General features: G+C 44.9%; 1 protein-coding gene across 1 annotated transcript in view; it reads right to left on the minus strand.

Moving 5' to 3' along the window:
• The window catches only part of LOC121580541 (ZZ-type zinc finger-containing protein 3-like), a 37,246-nt gene that overhangs the window by 11,287 nt on the left and 1,609 nt on the right, over positions 1–24,350 (minus strand). Inside the window, exons 2-8 of the mRNA XM_041895480.2 lie at positions 19,226–19,364; positions 11,298–11,445; positions 10,993–11,114; positions 7,740–7,811; positions 4,710–4,811; positions 4,530–4,619; positions 851–1,000 (exon numbers count right to left, since the gene is read on the minus strand). Coding sequence (XP_041751414.1) covers positions 851–1,000; positions 4,530–4,619; positions 4,710–4,811; positions 7,740–7,811; positions 10,993–11,114; positions 11,298–11,445; positions 19,226–19,364 — 823 coding nt within the window. The remainder of the gene's footprint in view (positions 1–850; positions 1,001–4,529; positions 4,620–4,709; positions 4,812–7,739; positions 7,812–10,992; positions 11,115–11,297; positions 11,446–19,225; positions 19,365–24,350) is intronic.

The following is a 24,350-nucleotide window of genomic DNA, read 5'->3' on the forward strand; positions in this document are numbered from 1 at the left end:
CTGTGTACTCCAAGTAGGCCAGAGTAGACTGATAAGACAGCTTGGATTTGGTGGACTGGTACAGGGTACATTTTGAGAGTATAATTTGAAAATACCAATACAATAGAATGGCCCGCCCTGTTCTTCATTCACAATCAGTGATTACATAATTATGCATCGTTAGCTTCCCCTCGTTCATAAACTCACCCATTCTCCCCATCATACTTCACTTCATTTATTTCATCTGTTGCTATATGTGTGAAATTAGTTTAGGTTCAGTTGAGGCAATTATCGGGGTGATTACCAACTGGGCACGGCACCTTCCACCGTAGGGGGAAGGAACGGAGCAGGCCCTCCTAAAACTGCTTCTAACTCCAGTTCTGTTTGTCATTTTAAGATTCTGACAACGGCAGTCTGTTACATAAACTTATTTAGGAAAAGTCGAGGACGGAGGGGAGCGTGACTTTAAACAATGGCAGAGTAATAAAACAATGAAATTCATGAGCAGTCAAAATGATTAACGGTTCTAGTGTTAACCCTGCTTGCATGACTGAATCTGAAATCTGAGCTTTGCTGCTGACGCACTTTTGCAGTACGTGTCTGTGTGTGTCTGTGTGTCTGTGTGTCAGCAGGGAACAGCGACTCTTCGTTTCATAAAGGTTGCACACATCAGAGATAGAGTGAGAGAGAGGGAAATGTCAGTACTAGCATCTTGAGAGAGGGAGGAAGCTAGAAAGAGAGAAAGAGCGACAGATGAGAGGAAGAGAGAGATGGAGTGGAAGAGAGAGGAAGAGGGAGATGGAGTGGAAGAGAGAGGCTGCGGAGTAGAGAGGTAGACAGAATGGACTGTGTGTGTCTGTGTGTAACATACCGAGTGGTCTCCATCAGGGTCCTGTAGAGAGCTATAGTAGGCAGCTCTCTCATCCTCTTCATCCATATAGACAGGAGGCTCATATGACGTCAGGAAGGTGGACGGTCGGTACAGGTGCTTGTTCAGGTGGTGCTGCCTCTTATTGGACACCTACAGACAACATCATCAACATCATCATCAACATCAACAGCAGCATCATCAACAACAGCAACAACAACAACAACAGCAGCATCAACATCAACAGCAGCATCATCAACAACATCAACAACAACAGCAGCATCATCAACAACAGCAACAACAACAACAACAGCAGCATCAACATCAACAGCAGCATCATCAACAGCAGCAGCAACATCAACAGCAGCATCAACAACAACAGCAGCATCAACATCAACAGCAGCATCAACAACAACAGCAGCATCACAACAACAGCAGCATCAACAACAACAGCAGCATCAACAACAACAGCAGCATCAACAACAACAGCAGCATCAACAACAACAGCAGCAACAACAACAACAGCAGCATCAACAACAGCAGCATCAACAACAGCAACAGCATCATCATCAACAACAGCAGCATCAACAACAGCAGCAACAACAACAGCAACAGCATCATCATCAACAACAGCAGCATCATCAACAGCATCATCATCAACAACAGCAGCATCATCAACAGCATCATCATCAACAACAGCAGCATCATCATCAACAGATTGCTTCGTGTTCCTGTTTTACTTAGTTATTGAACTAAACATACAGTGGGGAAAAAAGTATTTAGTCAGCCACCAATTGTGCAAGTTCTCCCACATAAAAAGATGAAGCCTGTAATTTTCATCATAGGTACACGTCAACTATGACAGACAAAATGAGGAAAAAAATCCAGAAAATCACATTGTAGGATTTTTAATGAATTTATTTGCAAATTATGGTGGAAAATAAGTATTTGGTCAATAACAAAAGTTTCTCAATACTTTGTTATATACCCTTTGTTGGCAATGACACAGGTCAAACGTTTTCTGTAAGTCTTCACAAGGTTTTCACACACTGTTGCTGGTATTTTGGCCCATTCCTCCATGCAGATCTCCTCTAGAGCAGTGATGTTTTGGGGCTGTCGCTGGGCAACACAGACTTTCAACTCCCTCCAAAGATTTTCTATGGGGTTGAGATCTGGAGACTGGCTAGGCCACTCCAGGACCTTGAAATGCTTCTTACGAAGCCACTCCTTCGTTGCCAGGGCGGTGTGTTTGGGATCATTGTCATGCTGAAAGACCCAGCCACGTTTCATCTTCAATGCCCTTGCTGATGGAAGGAGGTTTTCACTCAAAATCTCACGATACATGGCCCCATTCATTCTTTCCTTTACACGGATCACTCGTCCTGGTCCCTTTGCAGAAAAACAGCCCCAAAGCATGATGTTTCCACCCCCATGCTTCACAGTAGGCATGGTGTTCTTTGGATGCAACTCAGCATTTTTTGTCCTCCAAACACGACGAGTTGAGTTTTTACCAAAAAGTTCTATTTTTGTTTCATCTGACCATATGACATTCTCCCAATCCTCTTCTGGATCATCCAAATGCACTCTAGCAAACTTCAGACGGGCCTGAACATGTACTGGCTTAAGCAGGGGGACACGTCTGGCACTGCAGGATTTGAGTCCCTGGTGGCGTAGTGTGTTACTGATGGTAACCAGCTCTCTGCAGGTCATTCACTAGGTCCCCCCGTGTGGTTCTGGGATTTTTGCTCACCGTTCTTGTGATCATTTTGACCCCACGGGGTGAGATCTTGCGTGGAGCCCCAGATCGAGGGAGATTATCAGTGGTCTTGTATGTCTTCCATTTCCTAATAATTGCTCCCACAGTTGATTTCTTCAAACCAAGCTGCTTACCTATTGCAGATTCAGTCTTCCCAGCCTGGTGCAGGTCTACAATTTTGTTTCTGGTGTCCTTTGACAGCTCTTTGGTCTTGGCCATAGTGGAGTTTGGAGTGTGACTGTTTGAGGTTGTGGACAGGTGTCTTTTATACTGATAACAAGTTCAAACAGGTGCCATTAATACAGGTAATGAGTGGAGGACAGAGGAGCCTCTTAAAGAAGAAGTTACAGGTCTGTGAGAGCCAGAAATCTTGCTTGTTTGTAGGTGACCAAATACTTATTTTCCACCATAATTTGCAAATAAATTCATTAAAAATCCTACAATGTGATTTTCTGGAGAAAAAAAATTCTCAATTTGTCTGTCATAGTTGACGTGTACCTATGATGAAAATTACAGGCCTCTCTCATCTTTTTAAGTGGGAGAAATTGCACAATTGGTGGCTGACTAAATACTTTTTTCCCCCACTGTACTTGCTGCGGATCCCACCTCTGCCAACAACTGCCCGGCAGCCAGAGAGGGGTAAAACTGATGTGATCCTTAGACTGCCTCATCCCCACACCTTCTTTTTACGCTGCTGCTACTCTCTGTTTATTATCTATGCATAGTCACTGTACCTCTACCCACATGTACATATTACCTCAATTACCTCGACTAACCGCTGCCCCCGCACATTGAGTCTGTACCGGTACCCCCCTGTATAGAGCCTCCCTACTGTTATTTTATTTTACTGCTGCTCTTTAATTCTATTTTTCTTCTTTTTTTATTTTTACTTATCAATTTTTTACTTAACACTTATTTTTCTTAAAACTGCATTGTTGGTTAAGGGCTTGTCAGTAAGCATTTCACGGTAAGGTCTCCACCTGTTGTATTCGGCGCATGTGGCAAATAAAATTATATTTGATAACCATTTTTTAAATGTATTTCATGAAGTTAATATTATCTAAAACGCTTCAAGGTATATACATGTGTGGTTGGGATGAAGTGGACTAGTCCATTGCCATGCATAGCTATCTACCAGTTTAGGTGTTCCTGAACTTAATTGTTTGCTACCGAGTTGGTTGCTCCGGTTTAAGCCAGGTGTGGTGAGTTAGATAGTTAGCGTGTAGTTCACCCATGCCTTCAGTCTCCCTCAGTCTCGTTCTAATCATGTTTTATTTGATGTAAACTAAAAAGTGTACATGACTAAATATGGTCATTTAAAATAACGAACGCAATTAGCTTAAATCACGGTTTTTCCATAGTGTTACGTCGTCTAATTAACAGAGTAAAGTCATTATAATTAAATGCTCATTCTCATTGGTTAACAAGTATGGGCGGGGTTGTGGAATGTGCTCCACAGCAGTTTGTTGTGTCCTGTACGTACAGGCAGTTGATTTAGGCTGTCCTGGTAGACTCTCTTTAAGTCCCTGTAAGGGGAGCGTCAGGCTCCGTTTACGGCTGGAAAAGGGGTAATGCCTTATTTACGCCGTTTAGCATTTAGGCCTAGTCTTCCGCTGCAGTAGAACCCTATTGAGGGCCGAGCTTTTGACTCGCCGTCATCCGTCATGTTTGTGAGTTTTCGTATCCTGAATGGTGCGGCTTTGGACAACTTTGTTTGAGACAAGCCACGTATCCTGAAACACTGCATCTGTAATAAATGCAAGTATTGTTTCTGTCCAAATCACAGGTCCGCCTCATTCCCACCTATCACCTCCCTTGGCTCCTCTGGGTCAGGTATCCTACTCCCCCAGGTAAACTAGGTGAGCTACAACAACATTGTGAGATGTCTGGGGGTCAAACCCAGTAAATAAAGGAATATCCAGGTACCTTCTTGCTACACATGTTAGGGATCCTCCCAGGAACAGGGATTCCTGCTTTAGTCAGTTTGATGAAGTACTTCTGAACGCGGCTGGCCACCTGCGCGCACACACACGGAGAACAAAACGTTTAGCTCAAAGATAATACATTGTTGCGTTTAGTGTGTGTGTGCAGGTGTGTGTGTGTGACCTGTTTAGCTGTCCTGTTGCCAAGGGCGTCAGCTATCTTCTGCCAGCGTTTAGACTCCACCTCCTCAGGAGAGAACTTCAGCAGCAGATGCTCCAACTTTTTCTACACAGAAACAACTCATTTAGGATGCTCATTAATAACGTTCTACACAGAAACAACTCATTTAGGATGCTCATTAATAACGTTCCACACAGAAACAACTCATTTAGGATGCTCATTAATAACGTTCTACACAGAAACAACTCATTTAGGATGCTCATTAATAACGTTCTACACAGAAACAACTCATTTAGGATGCTCATTAATAACGTTCTACACAGAAACAACTCATTTAGGATGCTCATTAATAACGTTCCGCACAGAAACAACTCATTTAGGATGCTCATTAATAACGTTCTACACAGAAACAACTCATTTAGGATGCTCATTAATAACGTTCCACACAGAAACAACTCATTTAGGATGCTCATTAATAACGTTCCACACAGAAACAACTCATTTAGGATGCTCATTAATAACGTTCTGCACAGAAACAACTCATTTAGGATGCTCATTAATAACGTTCCACACAGAAACAACTCATTTAGGATGCTCATTAATAACGTTCTACACAGAAACAACTCATTTAGGATGCTCATTAATAACGTTCTACACAGAAACAACTCATTTAGGATGCTCATTAATAACGTTCCACACAGAAACAACTCATTTAGGATGCTCATTAATAACGTTCCACACAGAAACAACTCATTTAGGATGCTCATTAATAACGTTCCACACAGAAACAACTCATTTAGGATGCTCATTAATAACGTTCCACACAGAAACAACTCATTTAGGATGCTCATTAATAACGTTCTACACAGAAACAACTCATTTAGGATGCTCATTAATAACGTTCTACACAGAAACAACTCATTTAGGATGCTCATTAATAACGTTCTACACAGAAACAACTCATTTAGGATGCTCATTAATAACGTTCCACACAGAAACAACTCATTTAGGATGCTCATTAATAACGTTCCACACAGAAACAACTCATTTAGGATGCTCATTAATAACGTTCCACACAGAAACAACTCATTTAGGATGTTCATTAATAACGTTCCACACAGAAACAACTCATTTAGGATGCTCATTAATAACGTTCCACACAGAAACAACTCATTTAGGATGCTCATTAATAACGTTCTACACAGAAACAACTCATTTAGGATGCTCATTAATAACGTTCCACACAGAAACAACTCATTTAGGATGCTCATTAATAACGTTCCACACAGAAACAACTCATTTAGGATGCTCATTAATAACGTTCCGCACAGAAACAACTCATTTAGGATGCTCATTAATAACGTTCTGCACAGAAACAACTCATTTAGGATGCTCATTAATAACGTTCTACACAGAAACAACTCATTTAGGATGCTCATTAATAACGTTCTACACAGAAACAACTCATTTAGGATGCTCATCAATAACGTTCTACACAGAAACAACTCATTTAGGATGCTCATTAATAACGTTCCACACAGAAACAACTCATTTAGGATGCTCATTAATAACGTTCCACACAGAAACAACTCATTTAGGATGCTCATTAATAACGTTCCACACAGAAACAACTCATTTAGGATGCTCATTAATAACGTTCCACACAGAAACAACTCATTTAGGATGCTCATTAATAACGTTCCACACAGAAACAACTCATTTAGGATGCTCATTAATAACGTTCCACACAGAAACAACTCATTTAGGATGCTCATTAATAACGTTCTACACAGAAACAACTCATTTAGGATGCTCATTAATAACGTTCTACACAGAAACAACTCATTTAGGATGCTCATTAATAACGTTCTACACAGAAACAGCTCATTTAGGATGCTCATTAATAACGTTCCACACAGAAACAACTCATTTAGGATGCTCATTAATAACGTTCCACACAGAAACAACTCATTTAGGATGCTCATTAATAACGTTCCACACAGAAACAACTCATTTAGGATGCTCATTAATAACGCTCCACACAGAAACAACTCATTTAGGATGCTCATTAATAACGTTCCGCACAGAAACAACTCATTTAGGATGCTCATTAATAACGTTCTGCACAGAAACAACTCATTTAGGATGCTCATTAATAACGTTCTACACAGAAACAACTCATTTAGGATGCTCATTAATAACGTTCTACACAGAAACAACTCATTTAGGATGCTCATTAATAACGTTCCACACAGAAACAACTCATTTAGGATGCTCATTAATAACGTTCCACACAGGAACAACTCATTTAGGATGCTCATTAATAACGTTCCACACAGAAACAACTCATTTAGGATGCTCATTAATAACGTTTCTACACAGAAACAACTCATTTAGGATGCTCATTAATAACGTTCTACACAGAAACAACTCATTTAGGATGCTCATTAATAACGCTCCACACAGAAACAACTCATTTAGGATGCTCATTAATAACGTTCCACACAGGAACAACTCATTTAGGATGCTCATTAATAACGCTCCACACAGAAACAACTCATTTAGGATGCTCATTAATAACGCTCCACACAGAAACAACTCATTTAGGATGCTCATTAATAACGTTCCACACAGAAACAACTCATTTAGGATGCTCATTAATAACGTTCTACACAGAAACAACTCATTTAGGATGCTCATTAATAACGTTCTACACAGAAACAACTCATTTAGGATGCTCATTAATAACGTTCTACACAGAAACAACTCATTTAGGATGCTCATTAATAACGTTCCGCACAGAAACAACTCATTTAGGATGCTCATTAATAACGTTCTACACAGAAACAACTTATTTAGGATGCTCATTAATAACGTTCTGGTAACAAAAAAAAAAAAAGATAACGCTTGAAAGAGAGGATCTCGAATCTGTATGGTATTGTTCTACGCTCTTGGCTGAGACATCTGTGAGATTTAAATGAGTCAAAATTCATTTATTTATTCTTTGTAAAATAAAGAATTTCCCGTCAGTACCTGCTCCTCCACGGTCCACAGCTGGTTGAAGGTGTCAGGTTTACTCTGGTGACACAGCCTCCCTCGGATCATCTGGAGACAGAGAGACATGTTAGAGACAGACGGGTAGACAGACAGACAGACAGGCAGGCATGCAGACGCCCTTGGATCATCTGGAGACAGAGAGACAGGTCATGTTTAAGACTGCGGAAGGATCCCCAATATGGTTCAGAAGTTGAACATGTCTATACACTGAGTGTACAAAACATTAAAGAACACCTGCAAGCTGTGATCCTTATTGATGTCACCTGTTAAATCCACTTCAAATCAGTGTAGATGAAGGAGGAGACCGGTTAAAGAAGGATTTTTAAAGCCTTGAGCCAATTGAGATATGGATTGTGCCAGGCACACCGGTTTGAATGTGTCAAGAACTGCAACGCTGCTGGGTTTTTCACGCTCAACAGTTTCCCGTGTGTATCAAGAATGGTCCACCACCCAAATGACATCCAGCCAACTTGACACACCTGTGGGAAGCATTGGAGTCAACATGGGCCAGCATCCCTGTGGAACGCTTTCGACACCTTGTAGAGTCCATGCCCTGACGAATTGAGGCTGTTCTGAGGGCAAAGGCTCAGTGTATACCAAACATTAAGATTTTTTACTGAATACTTTTCATACTTTTATTAGTAAATGTCATGAGCGATTGCAAGTTAACATTTCACTGTGTACACTTTTCTTTATCCTGTGCATGTGACAAATAAACGTAGATTTCAAGAGTGCCTTGGTTTTTCAAGATTAGAAATAAACCCTCAAACCAAATACTGCTGCGTATCCACATAGTACACCGAGTCTGCTCCGTTCTGACTGACTGGTGAACACGTCAAGTCAAATAAATATCACGTTCGAAAGACAAAGCACGTCAAGTCCACTGTGAGTAACTTTCTGAGAATCCATCCATCGTCTTTTTCTGCTAGCCCTGACACTACTAATACGTTTGACTGACTACAGTGCATTCGGAAAGTATTCAGACCCCCCTTGACTTTTCCACATTTCGTTACAGCCTTATTCTAAAATTGATTAAATTGTTAGTTTTTTTTTTTTTTTTTGTACACACAGTACCCCATAATGACAAAGCAAAAACTGGTTTTTAGAAATGTTTGCAAATGTATTACAAATAAAAAACTGAAATATCACATTTACATAAGTATTCAGACCCTTTACTCAGTACTCTGTTGAAACACCTTTGGCAGCGATTGCAGCCTCATGTCTTCTTGAGTTTCTCCCAAAATATCCTCTGTGTAAAACGTTAAAAAAAGCAGTTAAATTCTACATCCAACTAAAAGGAAGCGATTCCCAAACGTTCCATAACAAAGCCATCACCTACAGAGAGATGAACCTGGAGAAGAGTCCCCTAAGCAAGCTGGTCCTGGGGCTCTGTTCACAAACACAAACAGACCCCACAGAGCCCCAGGACAGCAACACAATTAGACCCAACCAAATCATGAGAAAACAAAAAGAGAATTACTTGACACATTGAAAAGTATCAACAACACAGAGCAAACTAGAATGCTATTTGGCCCTAAACAGAGAGTACACAGTGGCAGAATACCTGACCACGGTGACTGACCCAAAATTAAGAAAAGCTTTGACTATGTACAGACTCAGTGAGCATAGCCTTGCTATTGAGAAAGGCCGCCGTAGGCAGACCTGGCTCTCAAGAGAAGACAGGCTATGTGCACACTGCCCACAAAATGAGCTGGAAACTGAGCTGCACTTCCTAACTTCCTGCCAAATGTATGACCATATTAGAGACACATATTTCCCTCAGATTACAAAGACTCACTAAGAATTCGAAAACAAACCCAATTTTGATAAACTCCCTTATCTACCGGATGAAAAACCACAGTGTGCCATCACAGCAACAAGATTTATGACCTGTTGCCACAAGAAAAGGGCAACCAGTGAAGAACAAACGCCATTGTAAATACAACCCATATTTATGTTTATTTATTTTCCCATTTGTACTTTAACTATTTGCACATTGTTACAGCACTGTATATAGCCATCATATGACATTTGAAATGTCTTTATTCTTTTGGAACTTTTGTGAGTGTAATGTTTACTGTTGATTATTTCACTTTTGTTTATTATCTATTTCACTTGCTTTGGCAATATGTTTCCCATGCCAATAAAGCCCCTTAAATTGAATTGAGAGCGAGAGACAGTGTGACTAATAAAAGATGTGAGAGAGAGAGAGAGTGACTAATGAAAATGTGAGAGAGAGAGAGCGAGAGACAGTGTGACTAATAAAAGATGTGAGAGAGAGAGAGTGACTAATGAAAATGTGAGAGAGAGAGAGAGAGCGAGAGACAGTGTGACTAATAAAAGATGTGAGAGAGAGAGAATGACTAATGAAAATGTGAGAGAGAGAGAGCGAGAGACAGTGTGACTAATAAAAGATGTGAGAGAGAGAGAGTGACTAATGAAAATGTGAGAGAGAAAGAGAGAGAGTGGGAGAGAGTGACTAATGAAGATGTGAGAGAGAGAGTGACTAATGAAGATGTGTGAGAGAGAGAGAGAGTGACTAATGAAGATGTGAGAGAGAGAGTGACTAATGAAGATGTGAGAGAGAGAGTGACTAATGAAGGTGAGGTGTGTGTGTGTGTGTGTGTGTGTGTGTGTGTGTTCGGAGACAAGGTGCAGTAAAACGGCAATAACTTTTGTGAGCTCTTTATAAGCAATTAGTAGAGAAAGGAGGCAGTTGTGCCCTAGCTACAGGGCTTTGGGTTAACCTGTGGGTTATACCTGTGGGTTATACCTGTGGGTTAACGGTGGGTTATACCTGTGGGTTAACAGTGGGTTATACCTGTGGGTTATACCTGTGGGTTAACAGTGGGTTATACCTGTGGGTTAACAGTGGGTTATACCTGTGGGTTATACCTGTGGGTTAACAGTGGGTTACACCTGTGGGTTAACAGTGGGTTATACCTGTGGGTTAACAGTGGGTTATACCTGCGGGTTAACAGTGGGTTAACCTGCGAGTTAACAGTGGGTTAACCTGCGGGTTAACAGTGGGTTATACCTGTGGGTTAACAGTGGGTTATACCTGCGGGTTAACAGTGGGTTATACCTGCGGGTTAACAGTGGGTTATACCTGCGGGTTAACAGTGGGTTATACCTGCGGGTTAACAGTGGGTTATACCTGCGGGTTAACAGTGGGTTATACCTGTGGGTTAACGTTGGGTTATACCTGTGAGTTAACAGTGGGTTATACCTGTGAGTTGCTGCTGTTCTCAGGAGCGTCACTAGAGGGCAGAGCAGAGTACAGGGTTGACGGTTCACCCTCCTCCTCCTTCTTGGGATCCAGAGGGCTTTTTGGTCGGACTGGTAACCTAACTATAGGAAAACAATATATCATATTGATTTATCATATTGATTTATAAATACATGATTTAGCACTATTTCATGAAACAACAAAGCTGTTAAGCATTTCCAAAACAAATTCCATATATTCTAATGAGGAAATAAACTAAATGAATCAATCAACTAAATCAATATCTGCCATAACAGTCAACTCACCCTTATCGAATATAAGTTTGAGCCTCCTGGTTTTGCGTTTCTTGTCACAGAACTCCCCCTCGAAGTCTCCCAGCCCCGAGGTGTACTGGTCCCATGAGATGTCTGGCAGCTGAACCACTCTCTGGGGCCGCGGCAGGTCCAACTCCACCTGGGGGTCAAAGGTAAGGGGTCAGAGGTCAGGCAGCTGAACCACTCTCTGGGGCCGCGGCAGGTCCAACTCCACCTGGGGGTCAAAGGTAAGGGGTCAGAGGTCAGGCAGCTGAACCACTCTCTGGGGCCGCGGCAGGTCCAACTCCACCTGGGGGTCAAAGGTAAGGGGTCAGAGGTCAGGCAGCTGAACCACTCTCTGGGGCCGCGGCAGGTCCAACTCCACCTGAGGTTAGAGATCAGGGGTCAACAGGAAGTGGCCTCATAGAATTAGATAAAGGTCACCAGGACCCATGTATGGGCAGGAAACATGTGAACTAGTTCCTCAAAAGTAGACTTTGGCCGAACGTTGTTCTTTGTCAGCCAAGATGAGCAGCTGAAACCTTCCATGTGTCACGGTTTCGGCCGAGGCTGCCTCTCTTCCCGGTTTCGGCCGAGGCTGCCTCTCTTCCCGGTTTCGGCCGAGGCTGCCTCTCTTCCCGGTTTCGGCCGAGGCGGCCCCTCCTCCTGGCTCGGGCAGGCTTCGGCGGTCGTCATCTCCGGTGTACTAGCTGCCACCGTTGTATGTTTCGATGTTCGTTTGGTTTTGTCTTGATGTTGTACACCTGTTATCGTTTAGCGTTAATTATTGTCCTATAAGTTCTCGTTGTGTTTGTCAGGTGTTGTGTGTGATTGCGCTACTGTTGGTTGTCTGTGCTTCGTTGTTTCCTCCTCTGTTTGAGAGAGGGTTCTCGCACATGTTAGTGCGCATTTTGTTTTACGCCTGTGTGCGTATTTTCTCGCCTCCGGGCTTTTTTGGCTCGTGTTCAAAGTGATTGTTCACTAAAGTCTTTTGGACTAAGTTTCTGCGTCCTGCGCCTGATTCCTGCACCACACCCACCTACAGCACCCACTGACACCATGTGAACCACCTGGAGCGACAGCCTCTTGTTGTGGATAAACGGAGGGAGAGCTGGATGGGGTTTGTATAAGAAAACCTTGTGATTAAATGTCGTTTTGCCAATCGATTCGTGTATTTTTTTGTCCGAGCATGTGTTTCTCATTACATTAGCATTTCTTCAAGTTCCTGTACAAAGTACAGTGTTTCTTTAAATAAAGTGTTTTCAACCCATAACAAATGACTAAGACAAGATCAAAGATGGCTACAAGGTAAGCTAGTCTTTTGTCTTTTATTATGTTTCAATTTGATAATTGTCCTCATACTCCCCATTTAACCATTTTAGAATATCATTACCGTAACTGTGTAATACTTAATGTTGGAGAAAATGTTTTGTTTCAACTATTTCCAGCAGAATATATTACAGAGAGCATGAATTGATTATGTATTTTTCATTTTGCTTAGTCATAATGGCTTCTGCCATTGTTAGCTAAATTTGCTAGGGCTTCTCATTCCGTTAATGGCCAATTCTCATTGCCATATTTTATTTCACCTTTATTTGACACGGTCCCCCTGTTCCTAGCTCCTAGACATCTTTGCAATAGGTATTAATGCACTGTTAGAGCTATGAACATAAACATTTCGCTACACCCGCGATAAGATCTGCAAAATATGTGATAACATATGTTTCCCATGCCAATAAAGCTCTTTGAATAGAATTAAGAGAGAGAGAGACGGACAAAAGGAGAGAGAGCAAGCGAGAGAGAGACAGAGACAGAGAGAGACAGAGAAAGAGAGAGAGAGAGACAGAGAGAGACAGAGAGTGTTACTGTAATCCTGAATATTATCATCACAAGGCTTTCTAATACAAACACCCCAACCCAGAGAGAGACCATATAGAGCAACTGGCCCAACCCAGAGAGAGACCATAAAGAGCAACTGGCCCAACCCAGAGAGAGACCATATAGAGCAACTGGCCCAACCCAGAGAGAGACCCTATAGAGCAACTGGCCCAACCCAGAGAGAGACCCTATAGAGCAACTGGCCCAACCCAGAGAGAGACCCTATAGAGCAACTGGCCCAACCCAGAGAGAGACCCTTTAGAGCAACTGGCCCAACCCAGAGAGAGACCCTTTAGAGCAACTGGCCCAACCCAGAGAGAGACCCTATAGAGCAACTGGCCCAACCCAGAGAGAGACCCTTTAGAGCAACTGGCCCAACCCAGAGAGAGACCATATAGAGCAACTGGCCCAACCCAGAGAGAGACCCTATAGAGCAACTGGCCCAACCCAGAGAGAGACCCTATAGAGCAACTGGCCCAACCCAGAGAGAGACCATATAGAGCAACTGGCCCAACCCAGAGAGAGACCATTTAGAGCAACTGGCCCAACCCAGAGAGAGACCCTTTAGAGAAACTGGCCCAAAAGCACAAGCTAAATTCAACAATTCCACCATCAATATTAAAACAAATAGAAATCTCTATCCAAAATTCATACACTAATCTATGGCAAAACGAAATTCTGTTTAATCACAAACTTCAAACGTTACCAAATTCTAAACAGAGATATCAAATTAGCACAACGTCAAAATCAAATATTTCAAACAAAGACGTTAATAATGTTCAGACTGAGTGACCATAGCCTGGCAAGAGAGACGGGATGCCAAAACTAAACACGGACAGGCAGAGAAGAGAGACGGGATGCCAAAACTAAACAAGGACAGGCAGAGAAGAGAGACGGGATGCCAAAACTAAACACGGACAGGCAGAGAAGAGAGACGGGATGCCAAAACTAAACACGGACAGGCAGAGAAGAGAGACGGGATGCCAAAACTAAACACGGACAGGCAGAGAAGAGAGACGGGATGCCAAAACTAAACACGGACAGGCAGAGAAGAGAGACGGATGCCAAAACTAAACAAGGACAGGCAGAGAAGAGAGACGGGATGCCAAAACTAAACAAGGACAGGCAGAGAAGAGAGACGGGATGCCAAAACTAAACACGGACAGGCAGAGAAGAGAGACGGGATGCCAAAACTAAACACGGACAGGCAGAGAAGAGAGACGGGATGCCAAAACTAAACACGGACAGGCAGAGAAGAGAGACGGGATGCCAAAACTAAACACGGACAGGCAGAGAAGAGAGACGGGATGCCAAAACTAAACACGGACAGGCAGAGAAGAGAGACGGGATGCCAAAACTAAACACGGACAGGCAGAGAAGAGAGACGGGATGCCAAAACTAAACACGGACAGGCAGAGAAGAGAGACGGGATGCCAAAACTAAACACGGACAGGCAGAGAAGAGAGACGGGATGCCAAAACTAAACACGGACAGGCAGAGAAGAGACAGAGGATGCCAAAACTAAACACGGACAGGCAGAGAAGAGAGACGGGATGCCAAAACTAAACACGGACAGGCAGAGAAGAGACGGGATGCCAAAACTAAACACGGACAGGCAGAGAAGAGAGACGGGATGCCAAAACTAAACACGGACAGGCAGAGAAGAGAGACGGATGCCAAAACTAAACACGGACAGGCAGAGAAGAGAGACGGGATGCCAAAACTAAACACGGACAGGCAGAGAAGAGAGACGGGATGCCAAAACTAAACACGGACAGGCAGAGAAGAGAGACGGGATGCCAAAACTAAACACGGACAGGCAGAGAAGAGAGACGGGATGCCAAAACTAAACACGGACAGGCAGAGAAGAGAGACGGGATGCCAAAACTAAACACGGACAGGCAGAGAAGAGAGACGGGATGCCAAAACTAAACACGGACAGGCAGAGAAGAGAGACGGGATGCCAAAACTAAACACGGACAGGCAGAGAAGAGAGACGGGATGCCAAAACTAAACACGGACAGGCAGAGAAGAGAGACGGGATGCCAAAACTAAACACGGACAGGCAGAGAAGAGAGACGGGATGCCAAAACTAAACACGGACAGGCAGAGAAGAGAGACGGGATGCCAAAACTAAACACGGACAGGCAGAGAAGAGAGACGGGATGCCAAAACTAAACACGGACAGGCAGAGAAGAGAGACGGGATGCCAAAACTAAACACGGACAGGCAGAGAAGAGAGACGGGATGCCAAAACTAAACACGGACAGGCAGAGAAGAGAGACGGGATGCCAAAACTAAACACGGACAGGCAGAGAAGAGAGACGGGATGCCAAAACTAAACACGGACAGGCAGAGAAGAGGAGACGGATGCCAAAACTAAACACGGACAGGCAGAGAAGAGAGACGGGATGCCAAAACTAAACACGGACAGGCAGAGAAGAGAGACGGGATGCCAAAACTAAACACGGACAGGCAGAGAAGAGAGACGGGATGCCAAAACTAAACACGGACAGGCAGAGAAGAGAGACGGGATGCCAAAACTAAACACGGACAGGCAGAGAAGAGAGCAGGATGCCAAAACTAAACAAGGACAGGCAGAGAAGAGAGACGGGATGCCAAAACTAAACACGGACAGGCAGAGAAGAGAGACGGGGATGCCAAAACTAAACAAGGACAGGCAGAGAAGAGAGACGGGATGCCAAAACTAAACACGGACAGGCAGAGAAGAGAGACGGGATGCCAAAACTAAACAAGGACAGGCAGAGAAGAGAGACGGGATGCCAAAACTAAACACGGACAGGCAGAGAAGAGAGACGGGATGCCAAAACTAAACAAGGACAGGCAGAGAAGAGAGACGGGATGCCAAAACTAAACACGGACAGGCAGAGAAGAGAGACGGGATGCCAAAACTAAACAAGGACAGGCAGAGAAGAGAGACGGATGCTAAAGACACTGAACACGGACAGGCAGAGAAGAGAGACGGGATGCCAAAACTAAACACGGACAGGCAGAGAAGAGAGACGGGATGCCAAAACTAAACACGGACAGGCAGAGAAGAGAGACGGGATGCCAAAACTAAACAAGGACAGGCAGAGAAGAGAGACGGGATGCCAAAACTAAACAAGGACAGGCAGAGAAGAGAGACGGGATGCCAAAACTAAACACGGACAGGCAGAGAAGAGAGACGGGATGCCAAAACTAAACACGGACAGGCAGAGAAGAGAGACGGGATGCCAAAACTAAACACGGACAGGCAGAGAAGAGAGACGGGATGCCAAAACTAAACACGGACAGGCAGAGAAGAGAGACGGGATGCCAAAACTAAACACGGACAGGCAGAGAAGAGAGACGGGATGCCAAAACTAAACACGGACAGGCAGAGAAGAGAGACGGGATGCCAAAACTAAACACGGACAGGCAGAGAAGAGAGACGGGATGCCAAAACTAAACACGGACAGGCAGAGAAGAGAGACGGGATGCCAAAACTAAACACGGACAGGCAGAGAAGAGAGACGGATGCCAAAACTAAACACGGACAGGCAGAGAAGAGAGACGGGATGACAAAACTAAACACGGACAGGCAGAGAAGAGAGACGGGATGCCAAAACTAAACACGGACAGGCAGAGAAGAGAGACGGGATGCCAAAACTAAACACGGACAGGCAGAGAAGAGAGACGGGATGCCAAAACTAAACACGGACAGGCAGAGAAGAGAGACGGGATGCCAAAACTAAACACGGACAGGCAGAGAAGAGAGCGGGATGCCAAAACTAAACAAGGACAGGCAGAGAAGAGAGACGGGATGCCAAAACTAAACACGGACAGGCAGAGAAGAGAGACGGGATGCCAAAACTAAACAAGGACAGGCAGAGAAGAGAGACGGGATGCCAAAACTAAACACGGACAGGCAGAGAAGAGAGAGCGGGATGCCAAAACTAAACAAGGACAGGCAGAGAAGAGAGACGGGATGCCAAAACTAAACAAGGACAGGCAGAGAAGAGAGACGGGATGCCAAAACTAAACACGGACAGGCAGAGAAGAGAGACGGGATGCCAAAACTAAACACGGACAGGCAGAGAAGAGAGACGGGATGCCAAAACTAAACAAGGACAGGCAGAGAAGAGAGACGGGATGCCAAAACTAAACACGGACAGGCAGAGAAGAGAGACGGGATGCCAAAACTAAACACGGACAGGCAGAGAAGAGAGACGGGATGCCAAAACTAAACACGGACAGGCAGAGAAGAGAGACGGGGATGCCAAAACTAAACACGGACAGGCAGAGAAGAGAGACGGATGCCAAAACTGAACAAGGACAGGCAGAGAAGAGAGACGGGATGCCAAAACTAAACACGGACAGGCAGAGAAGAGAGACGGGATGCCAAAACTAAACAAGGACAGGCAGAGAAGAGAGACGGGATGCCAAAACTAAACACGGACAGGCAGAGAAGAGAGACGGGATGCAAAACTAAACACGGACAGGCAGAGAAGAGAGACGGGATGCCAAAACTAAACACGGACAGGCAGAGAAGAGAGACGGGATGCCAAAACTAAACACGGACAGGCAGAGAAGAGAGACGGGATGCCAAAACTAAACACGGACAGGCAGAGAAGAGAGACGGGATGCCAAAACTAAACACGGACAGGCAGAGAAGAGAGACGGGATGCCAAAACTAAACACGGACAGGCAGAGAAGAGAGACGGGATGCCAAAACTAAACACGGACAGGCAGAGAAGAGAGACGGGATGCCAAAACTAAACACGGACAGGCAGAGAAGAGAGACGGGATGCCAAAACTAAACACGGACAGGCAGAGAAGAGAGACGGGATGCCAAAACTAAACACGGACAGGCAGAGAAGAGAGACGGGATGCCAAAACTAAACACGGACAGGCAGAGAAGAGAGACGGGATGCCAAAACTAAACACGGACAGGCAGAGAAGAGAGACGGGATGCCAAAACTAAACACGGACAGGCAGAGAAGAGAGACTTTGTGGGGAAGCAGAGGAAGAGCTTCTCTTCTGACTGCACTGCTCCACATCTGACTCAGGGGTATTCATCTGACTCAGGGGTATTCATATGACTCAGGGGTATTCATCTGACTCAGGGGGTATTCATCATTACATTTGAAGAACGAATTGCAGGATTTCTTAAACTGCATGTTGAGGAGAAAATCCAAAATGTTCTAGGAGAAAATGTAGACAGCAGACCTTGTTATAGGAGAAAACGTAGACAGCAGACCTTGTTATAGGAGAAAACGTAGACAGCAGACCTTGATATTACCCATCACCTACCCGTTATTACCCATCACCTACCCGTTATTACCCATAACCTACCTGGTATTACCCATCACCTACCCGTTATTACCCATAACCTACCCGGTATTACCCATCACCTACCCGTTATTACCCATCACCTACCCGTTATTACCCATCACCTACCCTTTATTACCCATCACCTACCCGTTATTACCCATCACCTACCCGTTATTACCCATCACCTACCCGTTATTACCCATCACCTACCCGTTATTACCCATCACCTACCCGTTATTACCCATCACCTACCCGTTATTACCCATCACCTACCCGTTATTACCCATCACCTACCCGTTATTACCCATCACCTACCCGTTATTACCCATCACCTACCCGTTATTACCCATCACCTACCCGTTATTACCCATCACCTACCCGTTATTACCCATCACCTACCCGTTATTACCCATCACCTACCCGTTATTACCCATCACCTACCCGTTATTACCCATCACCTACCCGTTATTACCCATCACCTACCCGTTATTACCCATCACCTACCCGTTATTACCCATCACCTACCCGTTATTACCCATCACCTACCCGTTATTACCCATCATATACCTATTAGAATTCTGATTATACAGTACCTGTTTCTGCAGCCAAGGGTGATGGTTACTAGTATTATTATTACTACTACAACGCTTCTATACCATACACCAGCTGATTCTGCAGGGTTAAGAGTTACAACGCATCATACACCGGTTATAACAGGCTATAACCTATCATGTAAAGTACAGTACCTGTTTCTGCAGCTGCTCCACAAAGCTGACGGGGTCTTGGAGAGCTTCTCTCTGATGTCTGGCCAGACGCTCCAAGTCCAGTATCCCCTGAGTTCTCTGGGCCTCCAACACCCCTACAGTCTGGAGTAACCTCTGGTAACTGGTGGAGGGGGGGAGAGGACAACATGCATCAGAGAATCCAACCACCAGCACCTGGAGTAACCTCTGGTAACTGGTGGAGGGGGGGAGAGGACAACATGCATCAGAGAATCCAACCACCAGCACCTGGAGTAACCTCTGGTAACTGGTGGAGGGGGGGAGAGGACAACATGCATCAGAGAATCCAACCACCAGCACCTGGAGTAACCTCTGGTAACTGGTGGAGGGGGGGAGAGGACAACATGCATCAGAGAATCCAACCACCAGCACCTGGAGTAACCTCTGGTAACTGGTGGGGGGGAGAGGACAACATGCATCAGAGAATCCAACCACCAGCACCTGGAGTAACCTCTGGTAACTGGTGGAGGGGGGGAGAGGACAACATGCATCAGAGAATCCAACCACCAGCACCTGGACTATACATCATTAACTCAAGATGAGTCCCAAATGGTACCCTGGTCAAAAGTAGTGCACTATATTATAGGGAATAGGGTGCCATTTGGGAGAGATCCACACTATGGGAGAAACAGACAGCAGCATGTATGTAAATCAGGAAACACATCAGAGAGGTAAGGCTGTGTCTGTGTCCCAAAACAGGAAACACATCAGAGAGGTAAGACTGTGTCTGTGTCCCAAAACAGGAAACACATCAGAGAGGTAAGGCTGTGTCTGTGTCCCAAAACAGGAAACGCATCAGAGAGGTAAGACTGTGTCTGTGTCCCAAAACAGGAAACACATCAGAGAGGTAAGACTGTGTCTGTGTCCCAAAACAGGAAACGCATCAGAGAGGTAAGACTGTGTCTGTGTCCCAAAACAGGAAACACATCAGAGAGGTAAGACTGTGTCTGTGTCCCAAAACAGGAAACACATCAGAGAGGTAAGACTGTGTCTGTGTCCCAAAACAGGAAACACATCAGAGAGGTAAGACTGTGTCTGTGTCCCAAAACAGGAAACACATCAGAGAGGTAAGACTGTGTCTGTGTCCCAAAACAGGAAACACATCAGAGAGGTAAGACTGTGTCTGTGTCCCAAAACAGGAAACACATCAGAGAGGTAAGACTGTGTCTGTGTCCCAAAACAGGAAACACATCAGAGAGGTAAGACTGTGTCTGTGTCCCAAAACAGGAAACACATCAGAGAGGTAAGACTGTGTCTGTGTCCCAAAACAGGAAACACATCAGAGAGGTAAGACTGTGTCTGTGTCCCAAAACAGGAAACACATCAGAGAGGTAAGACTGTGTCTGTGTCCCAAAACAGGAAACACATCAGAGAGGTAAGGCTGTGTCTGTGTCCCAAAACAGGAAACACATCAGAGAGGTAAGACTGTGTCTGTGTCCCAAAACAGGAAACACATCAGAGAGGTAAGGCTGTGTCTGTGTCCCAAGCCGTTCTATTCCCTATTTAGTGCACTACTTTCGCCCAGGGCCCATAGGGGGTGAGAGCCTGTCACAAAGCAGGGGAGAGCTGCTAACTGATCAACAATCATCTGATCAGATACTGATTGACCCTGCTTTGTGAGCCTGTGTTATTTTCATGGATGTGCTGCATACCATTCCCCAAAACAGGTATCGTCCCAAATCTCTCAAATCAACTGTAGGTATCATGGTGCTTAGTGCTACAGATGGTCTTCCTCCCAAACATGACCTTATTTCCTATAATAATTAATTTATTTTGACAAGTCCTATATTGAACGACTGGCACACTAGGTCGGACACCCATGCATACCCCACAAGACATGCCACCAGAGGTCTCTTCACAGTCCCCAAGTCCAGAACAGACTATGGGAGGCGCACAGTACTACATAGAGCCATGACTACATGGAACTCTATTCCACATCAGGTAACTGATGCAAGCAGTAGAATCAGATTAAAAAAACAGATAAAAATGCATCTTATGGAACAGCGAGGACTGTGAAGAGACACACACACAGGCACAGACACACATACATATAGACACTCACTCTACACACACGTACACATGGATTTTGTGTTGTAGATATGTGGTAGTGGAGTAGGGGCCTGAGGGCAAACACTTAGTGTGTTGTGAAATCTGTTATGAATGTAATGTAATGTTTTTTAAATGTATAACTGCCTTAAATGTTGCTGGACCCCAGGAAGAGTAGCTGCTGCCTTGGCAGGAACTAATGGGGATCCATAATAAACCCCAGGAAGAGTAGCTGCTGCCTTGGCAGGAACTAATGGGGATCCATAATAAACCCCAGGAAGAGTAGCTGCTGCCTTGGCAGGAACTAATGGGGATCCATAATAAACCCCAGGAAGAGTAGCTGCTGCCTTGGCAGGAACCAATGGGGATCCATAATAAACCCCAGGAAGAGTAGCTGCTGCCTTGGCAGGAACTAATGGGGATCCATAATAAACCCCAGGAAGAGTAGCTGCTGCCTTGACAGGAACTAATGGGGATCCATAATAAACCCCAGGAAGAGTAGCTGCTGCCTTGGCAGGAACTAATGGGGATCCATAATAAACCCCAGGAAGAGTAGCTGCTGCCTTGGCAGGAACTAATGGGGATCCATAATAAACCCCAGGAAGAGTAGCTGCTGCCTTGGCAGGAACTAATGGGGACCCATAATAAACCCCAGGAAGAGTAGCTGCTGCCTTGGCAGGAACTAATGGAGATCCATAATAAACCCCAGGAAGAGTAGCTGCTGCCTTGGCAGGAACTAATGGGGATCCATAATAAACCCCAGGAAGAGTAGCTGCTGCCTTGGCAGGAACTAATGGGGATCCATAATAAACCCCAGGAAGAGTAGCTGCTGCCTTGGCAGGAACTAATGGGGATCCATAATAAACCCCAGGAAGAGTAGATGCTGCCTTGGCAGGAACTAATGGGGATCCATAATAAACCCCAGGAAGAGTAGCTGCTGCCTTGGCAGGAACTAATGGGGATCCATAATAAACCCCAGGAAGAGTAGCTGCTGCCTTGGCAGGAACTAATGGGGATCCATAATAAACCCCAGGAAGAGTAGCTGCTGCCTTGGCAGGAACTAATGGGGATCCATAATAAACCCCAGGAAGAGTAGCTGCTGCCTTGGCAGGAACTAATGGGGACCCATAATAAATACAAATACAAAACCCTGGACAAAAGTAGTGCACTTCGTTAAGGGAATAGGGTGCTATTTTGGACGCATCCTAGGTTTCACAGACTCCTCTGAATGAGATGTATCCAGAAGCATGACCTTTCCATTTAGACGACCTCAGGCTAAAAGAGGAAGCACTAATGAGCAGAAGGTGGAGTGAACGACAGGACTGGTCAAAAGGCATTCCACTGAACAGTTCTACTGATTAAATCACCAGTTAGAATTCTGCATTTACATGTAACCGCCAAAATAAAGGAAACGCCAACATAAAGTGTCTTAACAGGGCGTTGGGCCACCACGAGCCAGAACCGCTTCAATGCACCTTGGCATAGATTCTACAAGGAACTCTATTGGAGGGATGCGACACCATTCTTCCACAAGAAATTATATCATTTGGTGTTTTGTTGATGGTGGTGGAAAACGCTGTCTCAGGCGCCGCTCCAGAATCTCCCGTAAGTGTTGAATTGGGTTGAGATCTGGTGACTGAGACGGCCGTGGCATATGGTTTACATAGTTTTCATGGTCATCAAACCATTCAGGTGACCACTCGTGCCCTGTGGATGGGGGCGTTGTCATCCTAGAAGAGACCACTCCCATCACGATAGAACAGCTTCACCATAGGTTGAAGGTGATCACTCAGAATGGATGTGTATTTACTGGTGTTTACCTTTCCCTCTAAGGGGTTGAGTGGACCTGACCCTTGCCCTCTAAGGGGTTGAGTGGACCTGACCCATGCCCTCTAAGGGGTTGAGTGGACCTGACCCTTGCCCTCTAAGGGGTTGAGTGGACCTGACCCATGCCCTCTAAGGGGTTGAGTGGACCTGACCCATGCCCTCTAAGGGGTTGAGTGGACCTGACCCATGCCCTCTAAGGGGTTGAGTGGACCTGACCCATGCCAGGAAAATGCACCCCACACCACCACAGAGCCGCCAGCAGTGTTCCCCATTACTCTGGCAGTTACCTGTACATCAACATTGAGCTTCTCTTCCCCTTCTAAGTGTGCACTCCTTCACTCCCCCTTCTAAGTGTGCACTCCTTCACTCCCCCTCATTGATTTAAAAGGAATGGACTTGGAAGACTCCCTCTAGTCAAGCCCATGCATTCACCAATCCAACACTGGAATCCCTGAGGGATCACTGAGAGATCACTGGAATCACTGAGGGATCACTGAGAGATCACTGGAATCCCTGAGGGATCACTGAGGGATCACTGAAAGATCACTGAAATCCCTCAGAGATCACTACAATCACTGAGAGATCACTACAATCACTGAGAGATCACTGGAATCACTGAGGGATCACTGAAATCACTGAGAGATCACTGGAATCATTTAGAAGGGGAAAGGAAATGAGGGTAAATCCTTGGGGAGTGAACGAGTACACACTTGGGGAGTGAACGAGTACACACTTGGGGAGTGAACGAGTACACACTTGGGGAGTGAACGAGTACACACTTGGGGAGTGAACGAGTACACACTTGGGGAGTGAACGAGTACACACTTGGGGAGTGAACGAGTACACACTTGGGGAGTGAACGAGTACACATTTGGGGAGTAGGAGAAAGAGAATAGGTCTGTAACCTAACACTGGGTTTGTATCAAATGGCACCTTATTCCCAAAACAGTGCCCTTCTTTTGACCAGGGCCCTATGAAACCTTGTCAAAAGTAGTGCACTAAATAGTTAATAGTGTGTGATTTGCAACCCAGATGCTCAGTAGAGCAGCCCTAATTGGACAAGAGCTATAATCAATAACGAGACAGTCATTTCTCTAAACCACTGCATAATGGTCAGATTCTAACCCTACAATCAGAAAACTCCTGTTAGTTTAACTTCCGTCCTCCTTCCTCCTCCTCCCCCCCTCCCCCCTCCTCCTCCCTCCTCCTCCACTCC

Source organism: Coregonus clupeaformis, unplaced genomic scaffold (assembly GCF_020615455.1).
Source record: "Coregonus clupeaformis isolate EN_2021a unplaced genomic scaffold, ASM2061545v1 scaf0105, whole genome shotgun sequence".
Lineage (NCBI taxonomy): Eukaryota > Metazoa > Chordata > Actinopteri > Salmoniformes > Salmonidae > Coregonus > Coregonus clupeaformis.